The sequence below is a fragment of the Mytilus californianus genome, unplaced genomic scaffold, assembly GCF_021869535.1.
Source record: "Mytilus californianus isolate M0D057914Y unplaced genomic scaffold, xbMytCali1.0.p SCAF_12, whole genome shotgun sequence".
NCBI classification, from domain to species: Eukaryota; Metazoa; Mollusca; class Bivalvia; order Mytilida; family Mytilidae; genus Mytilus; species Mytilus californianus.
Window position 1 is genome coordinate 46,780,329 of NW_026262604.1, and position 13,450 is coordinate 46,793,778.

At 32.0% G+C, this 13,450-nt stretch overlaps 1 protein-coding gene across 5 annotated transcripts in view; it reads right to left on the reverse strand.

Annotated features, from left to right (window-relative positions):
- The window catches only part of LOC127721915 (neurogenic locus notch homolog protein 1-like), a 66,481-nt gene that overhangs the window by 19,279 nt on the left and 33,752 nt on the right, over positions 1 to 13,450 (reverse strand). For 2 of the 5 annotated variants that reach the window (XM_052228722.1, XM_052228721.1), the window contains 7 exons: positions 12,719 to 12,835; positions 11,482 to 11,601; positions 7,884 to 8,000; positions 6,054 to 6,164; positions 1,349 to 1,471; positions 1,073 to 1,195; positions 796 to 918 (listed from right to left, as the gene is read on the reverse strand). In XM_052228722.1, coding sequence (XP_052084682.1) covers positions 796 to 918; positions 1,073 to 1,195; positions 1,349 to 1,471; positions 6,054 to 6,164; positions 7,884 to 8,000; positions 11,482 to 11,601; positions 12,719 to 12,835 — 834 coding nt within the window. The remainder of the gene's footprint in view (positions 1 to 795; positions 919 to 1,072; positions 1,196 to 1,348; positions 1,472 to 6,053; positions 6,165 to 7,883; positions 8,001 to 11,481; positions 11,602 to 12,718; positions 12,836 to 13,450) is intronic. The other 3 variants (XM_052228724.1, XM_052228723.1, XM_052228725.1) reach the window with 3 other exon arrangements.

Below are 13,450 nucleotides of genomic sequence, written 5' to 3' on the forward strand. Positions count from 1 at the left end.
ATTGTTTGTATATGGCCACATTATTATCTTACCATGGTCTTTTTTTTTAACGTACAGTGTACTTTTGAACATGATGAATTAGTTGTTGTTGTTGTCTTTTAACTAGTTTTCAGAAATTGCGAATACTATAAGATTGGTCCTTGTGTCTTAAATCTTTTGTTGTAGTTTAATTGTCTTGGGTGTTGATCTGATGTGTCAAGTCTAATTTTTTTTTCAAATGAATTTTACAATATGTTCTTATGGTGTGCTGTGACAGCACTGTCCCAGTTTAGGGTATGTTTAACACTATCACCGTTTTGTGTGTGCCTGTCCCTCGCCAGGAGCAAGGTATTTAGTGGTTGTCAATAGTTGCTGTCTATATAAATAAGAAGATGTGTTATGGGTGCCAATGAGACAACTCTCCATCCAAGTCACAATGAATAAATAGTAAACAATTATAGGTCAAAGTAAGGCCTTCAACAAGGAGTCTTGGCTCACACAGAACAGCAAGCTATAAAGGGCCTCAAAATGACTAGTGTAAAACCATTCAAACAGCAAAACCTCCGGTCTAATCTATATAAAAACGGGAAACGAGAAACGCTGATGAACCACACCAACAAACGACTGTTTGTCTGTCTGCATCCCAGAAAAACACAAACCCCACTAAAGCCGTGGTTAATCCTACGAGTCCAGGAAGAGTAATCAGTTTCTGCTCTACACGTAACAACCGCTGTGTTGTTCATGCAAGTATATATCTGGTGATAAATCTTAATTGTACCATGAAACTAAATAGGTTTTCAAAAATAATAGACTTACATTCACACCTGTTGCCTGTATATGGATGTTTGCATTTGCACGAAAATCCAACTTGAGTTACGCTGCAAGTGCCTTCATTTTGGCATGGATTAGGATTACAACTATCGGGTGGCATCACGGGATCTGAAAGGAAATGTTTAAATTGCATTTCAAAAGTTTTATCTTTTATTTGTTTCAGACGTCTTGTATTTGATTTTAATGTGTGCAAGTACATATCTGGTGATAAGTCTTAATTGTACCAACAAGCTAAATAGGTCTTCAAGAATAATAGACTTACTTTCACACGTGTTGCCTGTAAATGTAGATTTACATTTGCACGAAAATCCAACTTGAGTAACGCTGCAAGTGCCTTCATTTTGGCATGGATTAGGATTACAACTATCGGGTGGCATCACGGGATCTGAAAGGAATGTTTAAATTGCATTTCAAAAGTTTAATCTTTTATTTGTTTCAGCTGTCTTGTATTTGATTTTAACGTGTGCAAGTACATATCTGGTAATGAGTCTTAATTGTAACAACAAACTAAATAGGTCTTCAAGAATAATAGACTTACTTTCACACGTGTTGCCTGTAAATGTAGATTTACATTTGCACGAGAATCCATTTGGAGTTACACTGCAAGTTCCTTCATTTTGGCATGGATTAGGATTACAACTATCGGTTGGCGTCACGGGATCTGAAAGGAATGTTGAAATTGCAGGTCAAAAATTTAATCGATTATTTGTTACAGACGTCTTGTATTTGATTTGGCCTTTTTAACATTTTTTATTTGGGTTTCACTAATGAGCCTGCTAAACGGACTCGTGTGTGGCATACAATATTGTAATCCGTTTATCTATAATGAGATTTTTGGTAAATTTTTAGGCGTTTTTGTAAATTTAGAAAAAAATGTACTGTAGACAACAACACAATATTTTTTTCTAAATGTATGTTTCATCATTGTATCCTCTGAAGTAAAGATTACTGTTAATCAACTAATATTCGCTAGTTATTTGTTTACGTGACTTTCGCGAGTAGAAAAATAACGCGAACATGGCAAACTTGGATTCTTTCTTATTTTACTTCATCAAGTACATTTGAAAATCGCGAAATTAAATCGCTGCGAAGTTTGCTAGAAAGGGATAGACGCGACATAAAGTATCTGCAAACATTGATTTGTTTACAGTATATCACCGATATATTATTTATCTTGTTTTTGTAACCATCTAATTCAGCATTTGTTAATCTATAATTACATTAAAGGTGCAAATTTTATTGCACTAGATGAGCATGGCGACAATCAATGTTTCTTTAGTGGTCATTGAGGATAACATATTTCAAAGTTTATAACCTTATTAAAACGTTAAAAGGCTGATTAAACAAAACAGAACCAATTTTTAATCAAAATTCAGACAAGGAATCAGAGTTATGCATTACTGAGATACATTCATTAGTTCAAATGATTTCAAAATTTTATAAAAGCACATGTAACTAGAATAAAATCAGAAATTCTTGCCAGTGCAGAAGTACTGACTACAGAGATGGTGATACTATCTAGGACTAACAGTCCACCAGCAGAGGTATCAACACAGTGGAAGTAAAAACATAAACGATTCCAATGATATTCCTCGAAATGCGCATTTCGACGATAATGTATCTTCAATAATGCTCGTGAGCAAAATATCTTAATTAAGGATGTTCGCTACTCTGTTTCAAAATAACAAGCGTTTTAAAAGACTGTTATGAATTGATGGTACTTAAATAAAGGAACTAAAGAAGACGAAAAAAATGAGGGTCCGTGTGCTTGTTTTCGAGATATAAGCCATTAAAATTTGGCGGGAAATGATTCTCTAGATTTTTCATAGATTTAAGAATGGCACCTTTTCCCTTAAAAAACTATGAAAAAATAACAAGATGGTATAAGATTTTCAAATATGGCCTTTAAAACTATATGTAATAATATTATGAAAAGAAAAGTAGAGGTGAGCGGGCAAAATTTTTAATGACAGTTACATGCATAAAACCAGAGGATTCCGAATATCTGTCAAAAATTCAAAAACAAGTGTAGCGAACATCCTTAAGTCCAAAACCTAATACAAACGTTTAACAGCTGATAAAACAATAAGCCAAACCTGGTCAAGGCATACCAGTTATGCACGAGGAAGATACATTCCTTAATTTAAAAGATTTCGATATTTATAGCAGCAAATTTAACAATGTTTAAGTATAACTGTTTCCTCGGAAAATACATGTAACAAATCAGGAATATGACAGGTGTTTTCCTTTCAATTTGATTTTATCAAGTTGAATGGACTTCCCCTTTTTGAAATTATCTTGGACTTCGGGATTTTCCGCTAATACTTTTTTTCATATATATATGCAAGCACCACTAGGCTGGTGAAATAACTTTCGTAAAGATTATTGATTCATGAATATCACTTATGAATACAAAACAACCTTAAATGAAACAAGAAAGTTCCCTGAAAAAAAAATGTGTCACAGACCATTAACGATATTAACTTTTTCTATGTCTAAAGGATACTGTTTTATACTGCAATCAGTTAACTATTTTACAAATAACAGGTACACAACTAATTTTTTGCTTTATATACATGTATGTACTTGTTTAAATAAAGTGTCATGTTATGCCGCTTCCATGTTGAGCAAGCGGTAATGTTTATATTTTTTTTTCGTAACAGTTCATGTTGGGTCCTCTTCTTGGCAGTCAGTGTTTAACCTATGTTGATTTCTTTTTATATTAGAGACTGCTATTTGGATTTAACAACTAAAGCTTCAAGTGCCGGGTGTAAACTGCAGGATAAAGACAATATATGTACATTATCGAAAATATAATGTTTTTTTGTACTCGCTACGAAACAGGAGAAAAACTCGGTGATCCTCCCTTTCTGTCCTGTTTCTAAATACTTTTTTTTATTTTTTCCGACAATGTACATATATTGTATATATATATATATATATATATAATGCCACTATCAGATAAGTTGTATATGTTATAATTCAGTCATATATAGTGTAATAATTTCAAGTAGTGTAATACGACTACTAACCAGTATAAGTTGATCCTGTACTACCAGAAGTAAATGTACATGCGATATGGGCTTTGCTCATTGTTGAAGGCCGTACGATGACCTTAAATTGTTAATTTCTGTGTCATTTGGTCTCGTAAGGAGAGTTGTCTCATTGGCAATCATGCCACATCTTCTTATGTTTAAAGGTCCATAAAGAGTACATTTGTTATGAACATTTAGTCTTTTTTTTTCTAGCCATGCCGTTGTCAGTTTATTATCGACTTATGAGTTTGAATGTCCCTTTGATTTCTTTCGCCTCTCTTTTTTTGATATTAAATGATAAACTTGACATCAATTTTGAAAGATAATTAAGTAATTTACAAAAGCCAAAGTTATTTAAGGAATAACTGTAATATTTTGTCTGTCTATGAAGAAATAACATCAAAAATGTGATGCACACTGAATAACCCGCGTACCGGGTTATTTTAAAGTGTGCATCACATTTTTTATGTTATTTCGAATAGACAGATAAAATATTACAGTCATTTCTTATAATTTAATTCTAAATTCCATTTTAAACCGGAGTAAACAATGAAAAAACGTTGATGACGTCACGGTCACATGACTAAATTATGTCTATGAGCTGATAAACAAAACAACGTCAGCCAATCAGCAGACGCGTTACATCCAAAATTAAATTATATTTGTATATAAATCCATTAATCAGTTTGCCAGAAATATCCATAATGCCTTAATAATGAAGAGATAATTAAGTGCTAATCTGCCTAAGAATCAGGCAGTGGTGAAAACATGACAAACAAAAACCCACTCAAGTTAACATTAACTTATGTTCAAATTCTATAATGGTGCTTTCTATAACATTCGTTTCCTTTCCTGTTCTGGTAATTGAAGATTTAATTAGGTTGAAATGCACTAGAAATTAACAATTAAGGGGAGCTAACTCCGTAATTTGCTATCATTCTAACCAAAAATTATCTAGAGATTTCTCGAATTACCAGACAAGCAGAAACGAAATACTAACCATTTTTAACTCAGGATGAGGCTAACTTCAAAATAGAATAGTAAAGTCGGTGGGTTTTTTTTCGGCCATGTGTGGAAATTTTTCTAAACTGCGTGATTCTTTCAAAGACTGGCACTTAATTAGCTAAGTCGAATAATATTTCCTAAGGCTAAGATTTTCATAATTGTTAAAATAGCAAATAACAGACTAGATATCAATATGTATCACACATAGATATATTAACTTAAGGTTATTGAATATTTCAATACTGAACTGACATCATAGTGTACAAACCTACCATTGTCAAAACTATACTTTATCTCCAAACTTTTTATTATAAAACAACAGATAACATGTGTTAATTAATTATCTCAGTTTGTTGAATATGCAGTGTACAATTTTTCATGCATGTTCATTACGAGCAAATATTAAATTTACATAAGTATGTAATGCGAAGCAGGTGGTCCGGATTTAAGATTTAAACATTACTCCTTGAAAGGGGCAAAATTTCAGTTGTAACTGTTGTCAAGAAATATAGCATGCCCACCCACCCCACCCCGAAGGCCAACAATGAGTCTGTAACACAGCGAGAAAATACCGCACCCGGAGGTGTGCCTCAGCTGGCCCCTTAACAAAAATGTGTACTAGTTCAGTGATAATGGACGTCATACTTAACTCCAAAACATATAAATGAACTAGAGTTAAAAATCAAACAAGACTAACAAAGGCCAGAGGCTCCTGACTTGGGACAGGCGCATAAATGCGACAGGGTTAAACATATTTTGTGAGATCTCAGCCCTCCCCCTATACCTCTAGCCAATGAATATATTTATTAATCAATATTCTTATAATTTTTTTTAATCAATAAAACACGTTTAGTGAATTAAACTCCATGCCTGAAAACTATATCAATTTGACCCATAAACATTGAGTAAAATGCTCTTTCTATTCAAAAGCAATGTATAATCACGCCGTATTTACAAATACTCAAAGTTTCGAAGCAGACAACATATCATTGTGTGGCTACAGTTTATTTTTTGTGAAAAAGTGTTTAACAATTTTAATTGAATTTTGCCTATCAATGTGTTTAGCGTTTGTGGTACCGTTGATTTAAATTAAAAACGGAACATTAACCAGGAAAATAACTATGAAATCGTTCGAAACTCTGGTATTCATTGATACACCTATATAAATCCACGTACTAGTAATCGTTTTTTAACATAACTTACCACTGCAAAACGGTCCTGTCCAGTCCCTAATACATTCGCAGAATGGGTCGTTGCCTCGTATCGCACATTTTCCGCTGTTTTCACATGGATTTGGAATACATGGATTTTTTTCTGCAAATACAGGAAAATATACTTCCAGATAAATCATTTTCTAAACTTCAGTTGATGCAATTGACTTATAAGTCTGAAAAGATGAACCATCGGAAGCTGTGGGACATTATATGACAATGAATCCAAAGTAAAACTTTTTCTTTGTGTACTGATGTTTTTGTGTTGCATTTTCATTGATCTATAATCACACCTTCTTAATATGTATCATTAAAAAAAATAGTCTGTTATTTTAAATGAACAATCTTTTGTATCCAATTTGTTGATTTGAAACTACTATTGATTCATTATTATTCGTTGTGTACTTAATTTCATGGATTTCGTGGGTATAGGTAAACCACGAATTGAAATGTCCAACAAAGTATAAATCTTGCGTTTTCGAATATATGCAGTATTTGGCAAAACAACGAAATCAAATATCCAAAAATCAAACTTGGTATCCATGAAAATAAATGAATACACAGTAACTAAATGTTTCTTTTTCAATGCTAAAACGATAAATTTGAAGAAAACACGAAAACACAAATAGGCTACTGGCGTTAGAAAACACACTTTGATATGATATGAACGTGTCTGTTTTTGCTACGATACAATAATATAGTGTTGGGATTCTGGTAACAATGCATTATAAGTCTTACATGCTGAGACATCATTTATTAATTCATTAGTAATCTCATTCAGCTTTATAATTACTTAAAATTTGTCATTTATTGTATATGACAATTAATGATGGTAACATTTTAGTCGATCAATTATATGTAAACACATGAAATATCTGAAGTAAAATGCCTCGGTTCTAGTAAAATCAATATACTTGACACTTCTTACTTTCTTATGAATGTGACTATCTACTCGATGACTGTCAACACAACGTGTGTGTATGTGTGTGTGTGTGTGCTTTGTTTTAGGTGTGGACATTATTTAATATTAGGTTTCATATGAACATAAACAAAATAGAAATATCATATGGATCATTGTGTTATCCATTTTGTTTGATATACATTAAAAACAGTTTAAAACCATGTTTAACAGACGTTAATTGTGTGATATTGTTTGTGACGTCCATTATCGCTGAACTAGTATACATTATTGTTTAGGGGCCAGCTGAAGCCTACATCCGGGTGCTGGATTTTCTCGCTGTGTCGAATAACCATTAGTGACCTTTTTTTACTTCAATAAAGAGTATGTCAGTTCAAACAAAGGCAACAAATAGCTCTCTATTCAAAGAGTAATCGGAAGTGTTATAAAGATCAACGTTTATACTTATCATTTTATTGTAAAATTAATAACATTCTGCTGTAATTTAAAAAAGAAAGCCCATAACCAACTGTTACTGTTACTGTTACAAATGACACATAATTGTTACATGTTCTTGCAATAATTATACGTATCGATGTCAGTACAGATCAAAAATAGCACTGTTCATGGTTTACTTTGATCCGGAATGCTAAAACCCCAAAATCATAAAACCAATGATGCAGATTTTAATAATTTAGCAAAATGAACGTTAAAACAAGAGGCTTATCTACATCATATCAACTTTGATAAAGGGAATTTCAAACTTAGTCTATGTAAATAATTTTTATCACCAGCTAATTTAAGAAAAATATGTTTGAAATCAAGTCAGTGTCAAAGCTGGTGATACCCACAGGTAACAGTACACTGCATGTAAACCTTGATATGATATATAAGTAGTCTTCGTGTGATCCTTTCCAGACTTACCAGTACATGTCCGTCCAAAGTATTCTGGAGTACATCGACAACTGTAGCTTCCATCTGGTCTATTTTCGCACGTTCCCCCGTTTCTACATGGCTGATTGCTGCATGAAATTGGAGGGACTGAAGCAATAATTGTTACAGCATTAGACATAGTTTGATTTAACTGCACGTTACACTTTTAAGGAAATTTTGAGGTTGTGTTTTAAATAGGCAAATTTTGAAATTCTGCTTCATTTTTTGTTTTCCCATATCAGTAATAGTAACATTATATTGTACCAGGTTTAAACCATTGTGATATTTTTGTTCAAGTGAGAAATTTTGAAATAATTTATGCAGCATGTGCAGGTCAAGACAACTTCTGTTTCTTATTTGTTTGTGTCTAGAAGTAGAGAAAAGCGACACATTGTTGAAATTCTATTGTATTATTCTATAAGGTATAGAACCGCTAATTCGGCACGCTCAGAAAGAACATACAAGAAAGTAGTACTTATTTTAAACAAAATAGTTCCTACGCATAGCTGTTATTTTGTCAATAAGTAAAATATTTGGACGATTTTGGTATCAAATGAAAGTTTAAGGACTTGGGGTCTCTGTAGAACCCTTGTTAAAAGTTTCTTTTGAATAATCAAAAAAATATGAAATTATGATAGGAGGGCATATTTGCGCTGTTGCTCAGATCAGAAGTACCTGTTTTTGTACTACCAAACTTCCGGGAACCAGTATGCTCTAATATTTAATTAAAGGTATGTTGATTTGTTTGACACAAGTCAGGATAAGGTATAGTTTTGACATGAAATTATTACAACTTTATCTAAACTTAAGACAAAATAGCTATGAATGGTTGAAGTTGCAGATTTTAACATAGAAAGCAAGGGGCTATGCATTTGTTGTGTTATTCCTTTCAAACATGAAGTGAAAAGAGAAAGATAAGTTCGTCAACTTGCTTATATTTTACAATATTTTCGCAGTTCATATTTTTATGGAAACGATTGAATGATTCGAGTTAATAAAACCAACGTAAAAAATTAAAACAAAACACAAACTTTCTACTCCTACAGACCCAAAATATTTTTTTTATTCAACAACAATATTGCACACGCTGTTAACAATTACTCCACTGACACAGCTCTCTCAATGAAGGTCCCCGTTTAGTTAGAACCAGAAGTTCAGGGATTCTTCAGGTAGATAAACTGCATATTGTTAGTCGTTTACAAAAATAATAAAACAACATCAATAGATAAATAATGCCATTGTAATAAAGTATTTATATCATCTGGCGTTATTATCGGAATTTCATAGCTCACCCGAGATTGGAATGGTTTATAACCTATTTTCAATTTCCATGTGTTTCCGGATAACGGTTGTTTAGATCAATTTTGAAATAGATTGTATACTAGCATTATCTACATTATTATTCAGGTAAGTCAGTTATTATTTGAAAGATTGGTAGTCATACTGTAACCGAAAACAATTGTGCTGTGTCCAAAATGTAGTGTGTATCATTGAAGCAAACAAGATAAAAGGAAGGAGGTTTAACATCTCAACATGAGTTTAAACCCGTCACATTCTTTAGTTTGTCACACAAAAACTCATCAAAGATGCAGTTGTATGTCTTCATAAGATTCATCAGTGGCTGTCAAAACTTTTTAAAATCCAAATCAACTACGAAATTGAAACGTATCAATTCCAGAAAATTATTAAAGTAATTTTTAAATGTAATTGAGAGCATCTCTGCCTTCGAGTTGAACAGACTTAATGCTCCGGTTTATCGTCCATGTGATGAACCTTGTCAGGGGTTTTATGTTCTTAATGTAATGTTAAGTCATGTAATAAAAATTGTCCTAAAGGCAGAACTTTGATGTAACTTATAATTATTGTAATTGTATTTTTTTTTTCATTTGAAAAAATCGTGATAAAGGCAGAATTTTAATGCAACATATAGTTATGTATGTAGTAACATTCTAGCAGTGCCTGCAGTTTGAGTAAATATTGATACGATATCCTGTAATCTTACAGCACATACTCAAAGGTCTGCTTATGTCATCAATGACCTCCGGTAATAATAGCCGAATAAGTAAGAAATATACGTTCATAAGACTAATTATATAAATGCGTATGTGACAATACTGCTTTCATTTTAAAACCGTTAAATAGTCAAGAGATCATTAGCCTTAAAATGGTTAAAACCGTTGACAAATGTCTGGTGACAACGACATCTTCAACACTTATTACAGGAATATGAACCTGACATAGCCTATTCCATTTGAATCATGATAATTGCGAGGATGCTTAGAAATCAAAAGTTTTAATAGAACAGAAAAATAAAAATCCTAATCAAGAAATCAGTAAAGATACTTTATTAAGTAAATTCTCAACATAAGACGGTTTTAATTTTTGGCTTACTACAATTAATTGTATTATCATAAACTTATTGCAAATATTTTATCTGGAAAGCTGAAAACTTTATTACCAAAAATTATTTTGTAAGATCAGAAGGAATTCAAATAGCCATAAATGCAAGTAAGGCTGACAGAATAAAACAGAACATAATAGAATATATTTATAAAGAGGACGAAAACAAACTATATCATTTTTGGATCAACACAAATCTTTTAATTGGGTTGAATGAAAGTGGATTATTTTGTTCTAGAAAATTTTCAAGGGGGAAATTTCCAGCGTGGACCAAAATGCTATTGCGTAAGACTACTACGTGTACTGAAATCAGTAGATTTGTATCAAGATACTTTACGAGTACTCTATCAGCCAGGCAATTATGTCCAATAGCGCCAGTTTTGTTTTTCATACACGCTGAACCCGTGGAGTTTAAAATTACGGCAAATATTGACATAGAAGGTTTGAAATTACCAGGAGATGTGTGGAAACTTTTAAGACACATAATTAGTTATGTTTTCAGATGATACACAGGTTTCTATTAAGAACAAAAAATCGTATATATATATATATATATCATGTATATGTAGTTATTTGTAATACTAGTCTTGTACATGGTAAAGATAGGAAACGACCTTCAGTTAGTGTGCGCTTCATTGGTACTAAGGCATACGTGGATGACAATAAGTCCTTGTTTTTCACTAATAGGAAACGGGGGCTTTCTTTAACATGTTCAGCTTTACTATTCATAGGGAATTAGCCTCAAGTTTTTGTATTTTGTACTTGTATCATATAAGGGATTTTTTATACAGTAATTTCAGACTATCAATTTATTAATACCCCTTCCCCTAACACCTACTTTCAACGTCCTAAATTCCTTATTCTAGTGTAGCAGTTACATTATCGCCCTTTTCAAAACGGCTCATACCATTCTATTGCTGACAATTATTTGAATATTTAGCAATTAAAAAAAACAAGGTAAACTTATCATGCGTATTAAATAGTCTGAAAAAAAATATATGTCGTTGATGACCTATGGTCGATTTTTACTGGAAGTTTTAATAATGTGTAATTGGGCAGCCAAATTATGAAGTGATAAATATTAAATTTGATAAGTTGCTTGTTATACTGTTATAAATCATATAAACATGATAAATGATTTCGTGAAATATTTCACCTTTTTACTGTTTGTATGTATCAATATCATTACCTTCACATAAAGATCCAGTATAACCAGTTTTACATCTACACCAATAACTATGACCATCTACTACACAATATCCTTCATTTTGACATGGATTGTCCTTGCAAGGATCCAGGACTTCAGTATCTAAATAAAATGTAACAGATATTGATACTGACAATATGGATACAAAACACTTTACACAAGTGCATTCCATCAGTAGCTATTTAATCAAAATTCATTAAGGAAGTTCGCTCCTCTTGTTTATGAATTTTTGCCAGATATTCGGAATCCTCTGGTTTTATCCATGTAGTGCCATTCAAACATTTTGCTCGCTAACCCCTACTCTTCTTTTCATAATTTTATTACATATAGTTTCAAGTCATATTTGAAAATCTTATAAAATCCTTGTTATTTTTTCATAGTTATTGAAAGAAAAAAGGTGCCAATGTTAAATGTATGAAAAATCTAGTGAGAATTATTTCCCGCCAAATTTTAAATGGCTTATATATCGAAAACAAGCACACTGACCCTTCATTTTTTTCTTCTTATTTAGTTCCTTTATTTATATACTATCAATTTATAAACAGAGTAGCGAACATCCTTAAGCTATACTGAATTGATAAACAGTTGATAGATATGAATATATCAAGCACTTAATTTTTAATGCATGTTGTGTGTTTCCTGTTTGCATGTTGTGTGTTTAAATGTTGTGTTTGTGTTTGTGTTTGTGTTACCTTATATTCGGCAAAAAGCTCTTAAGAGCTTATGTTTGTATTGTTATTTGTGAACCGAATCAAAATAAAACTTTCGTATTCGTATTCGTATAAGGTAAAAATTAAAAAAAAAACACATAGTAGAAAAATGATGTTTAATTTAGAAGACAATAGTTTCAAATAGATTCTGTTTGCTTGTTACATAATCGTAAGTTATATGCCTGGTCAAAGGGAATTATAAAAAGGGGGCCTTATGCAGCCAACCGAATAATAAATGATTTCATGGTTCAACATTAGAAAAATGTACTACAAAACATCCCTGTTGACCGACAATTGATTAGTATTTAAATTTATTTGTGGTGCACCTCCTCCTCCCATCACACACACAAATTGTGAAACTACTGCTATAAATTATGTTGCTGTCAATGATTCATACAGCTTAACATAGTGTTTTGTTTTGCAACAGTAGCAGTTTTCTTACTTTTCAAACATGAAAACTATTCTCTATATTTGATAATACATAACACGTATGTGCACAGCATCCTTACCCTGACATATTAATCCTGTATATCCAGTTCTGCAACTACATGAAAACTCGTTGAATGGCTTTCGGGTACATGTACCGCTATTTCTACATGGATTTGGATAACAAGAATCGACTACATCTGATGATAAACGAATGCAATTTTTTCAAAGAAGATTACTATTATTATGTATATTAGACCAATTAAATTACTAGCTTTAGAAATAATTGATTTATAAAGTTGAATTTTTAATGTATTCTGTTAAAAGGTTGTAAACACAAACACGGACCTTTTGTTAGATTATGCGAAGCCTGTCATTATATATTATGTAATTTTGTATATGCCAGATAACTGTATTCTCATTTATGCCAATGAGCATGTAAAATAGAAATAATCATTCACATGGTTCAATTCATGTTATGTCTTTTTGACAATACATATATCTTATAGTCTCGATGTGAGTATTAGAGATTTACAATAAGTGTCTGACTCCGACATGAGTCCGACTGCGAGTCATAGTAAGACAGTTTAAATGACGGGGGCGATCTCAAACAATAAAAATATTGTAAACATTGTGCTTTAATCATTATGATACTAATTGAAAAGTTGGTTTCGGAGATTTACAAAACTCCAACAAACTTCAATAATGGCTTTTAGTATGTGACGAGGATACCTCCAAAGAGTTCCCATTACTTTCTATCATTTCAAATCCCCAATAACATGTTCAACGGAAACTCGGTATTCTGTTATATGTCT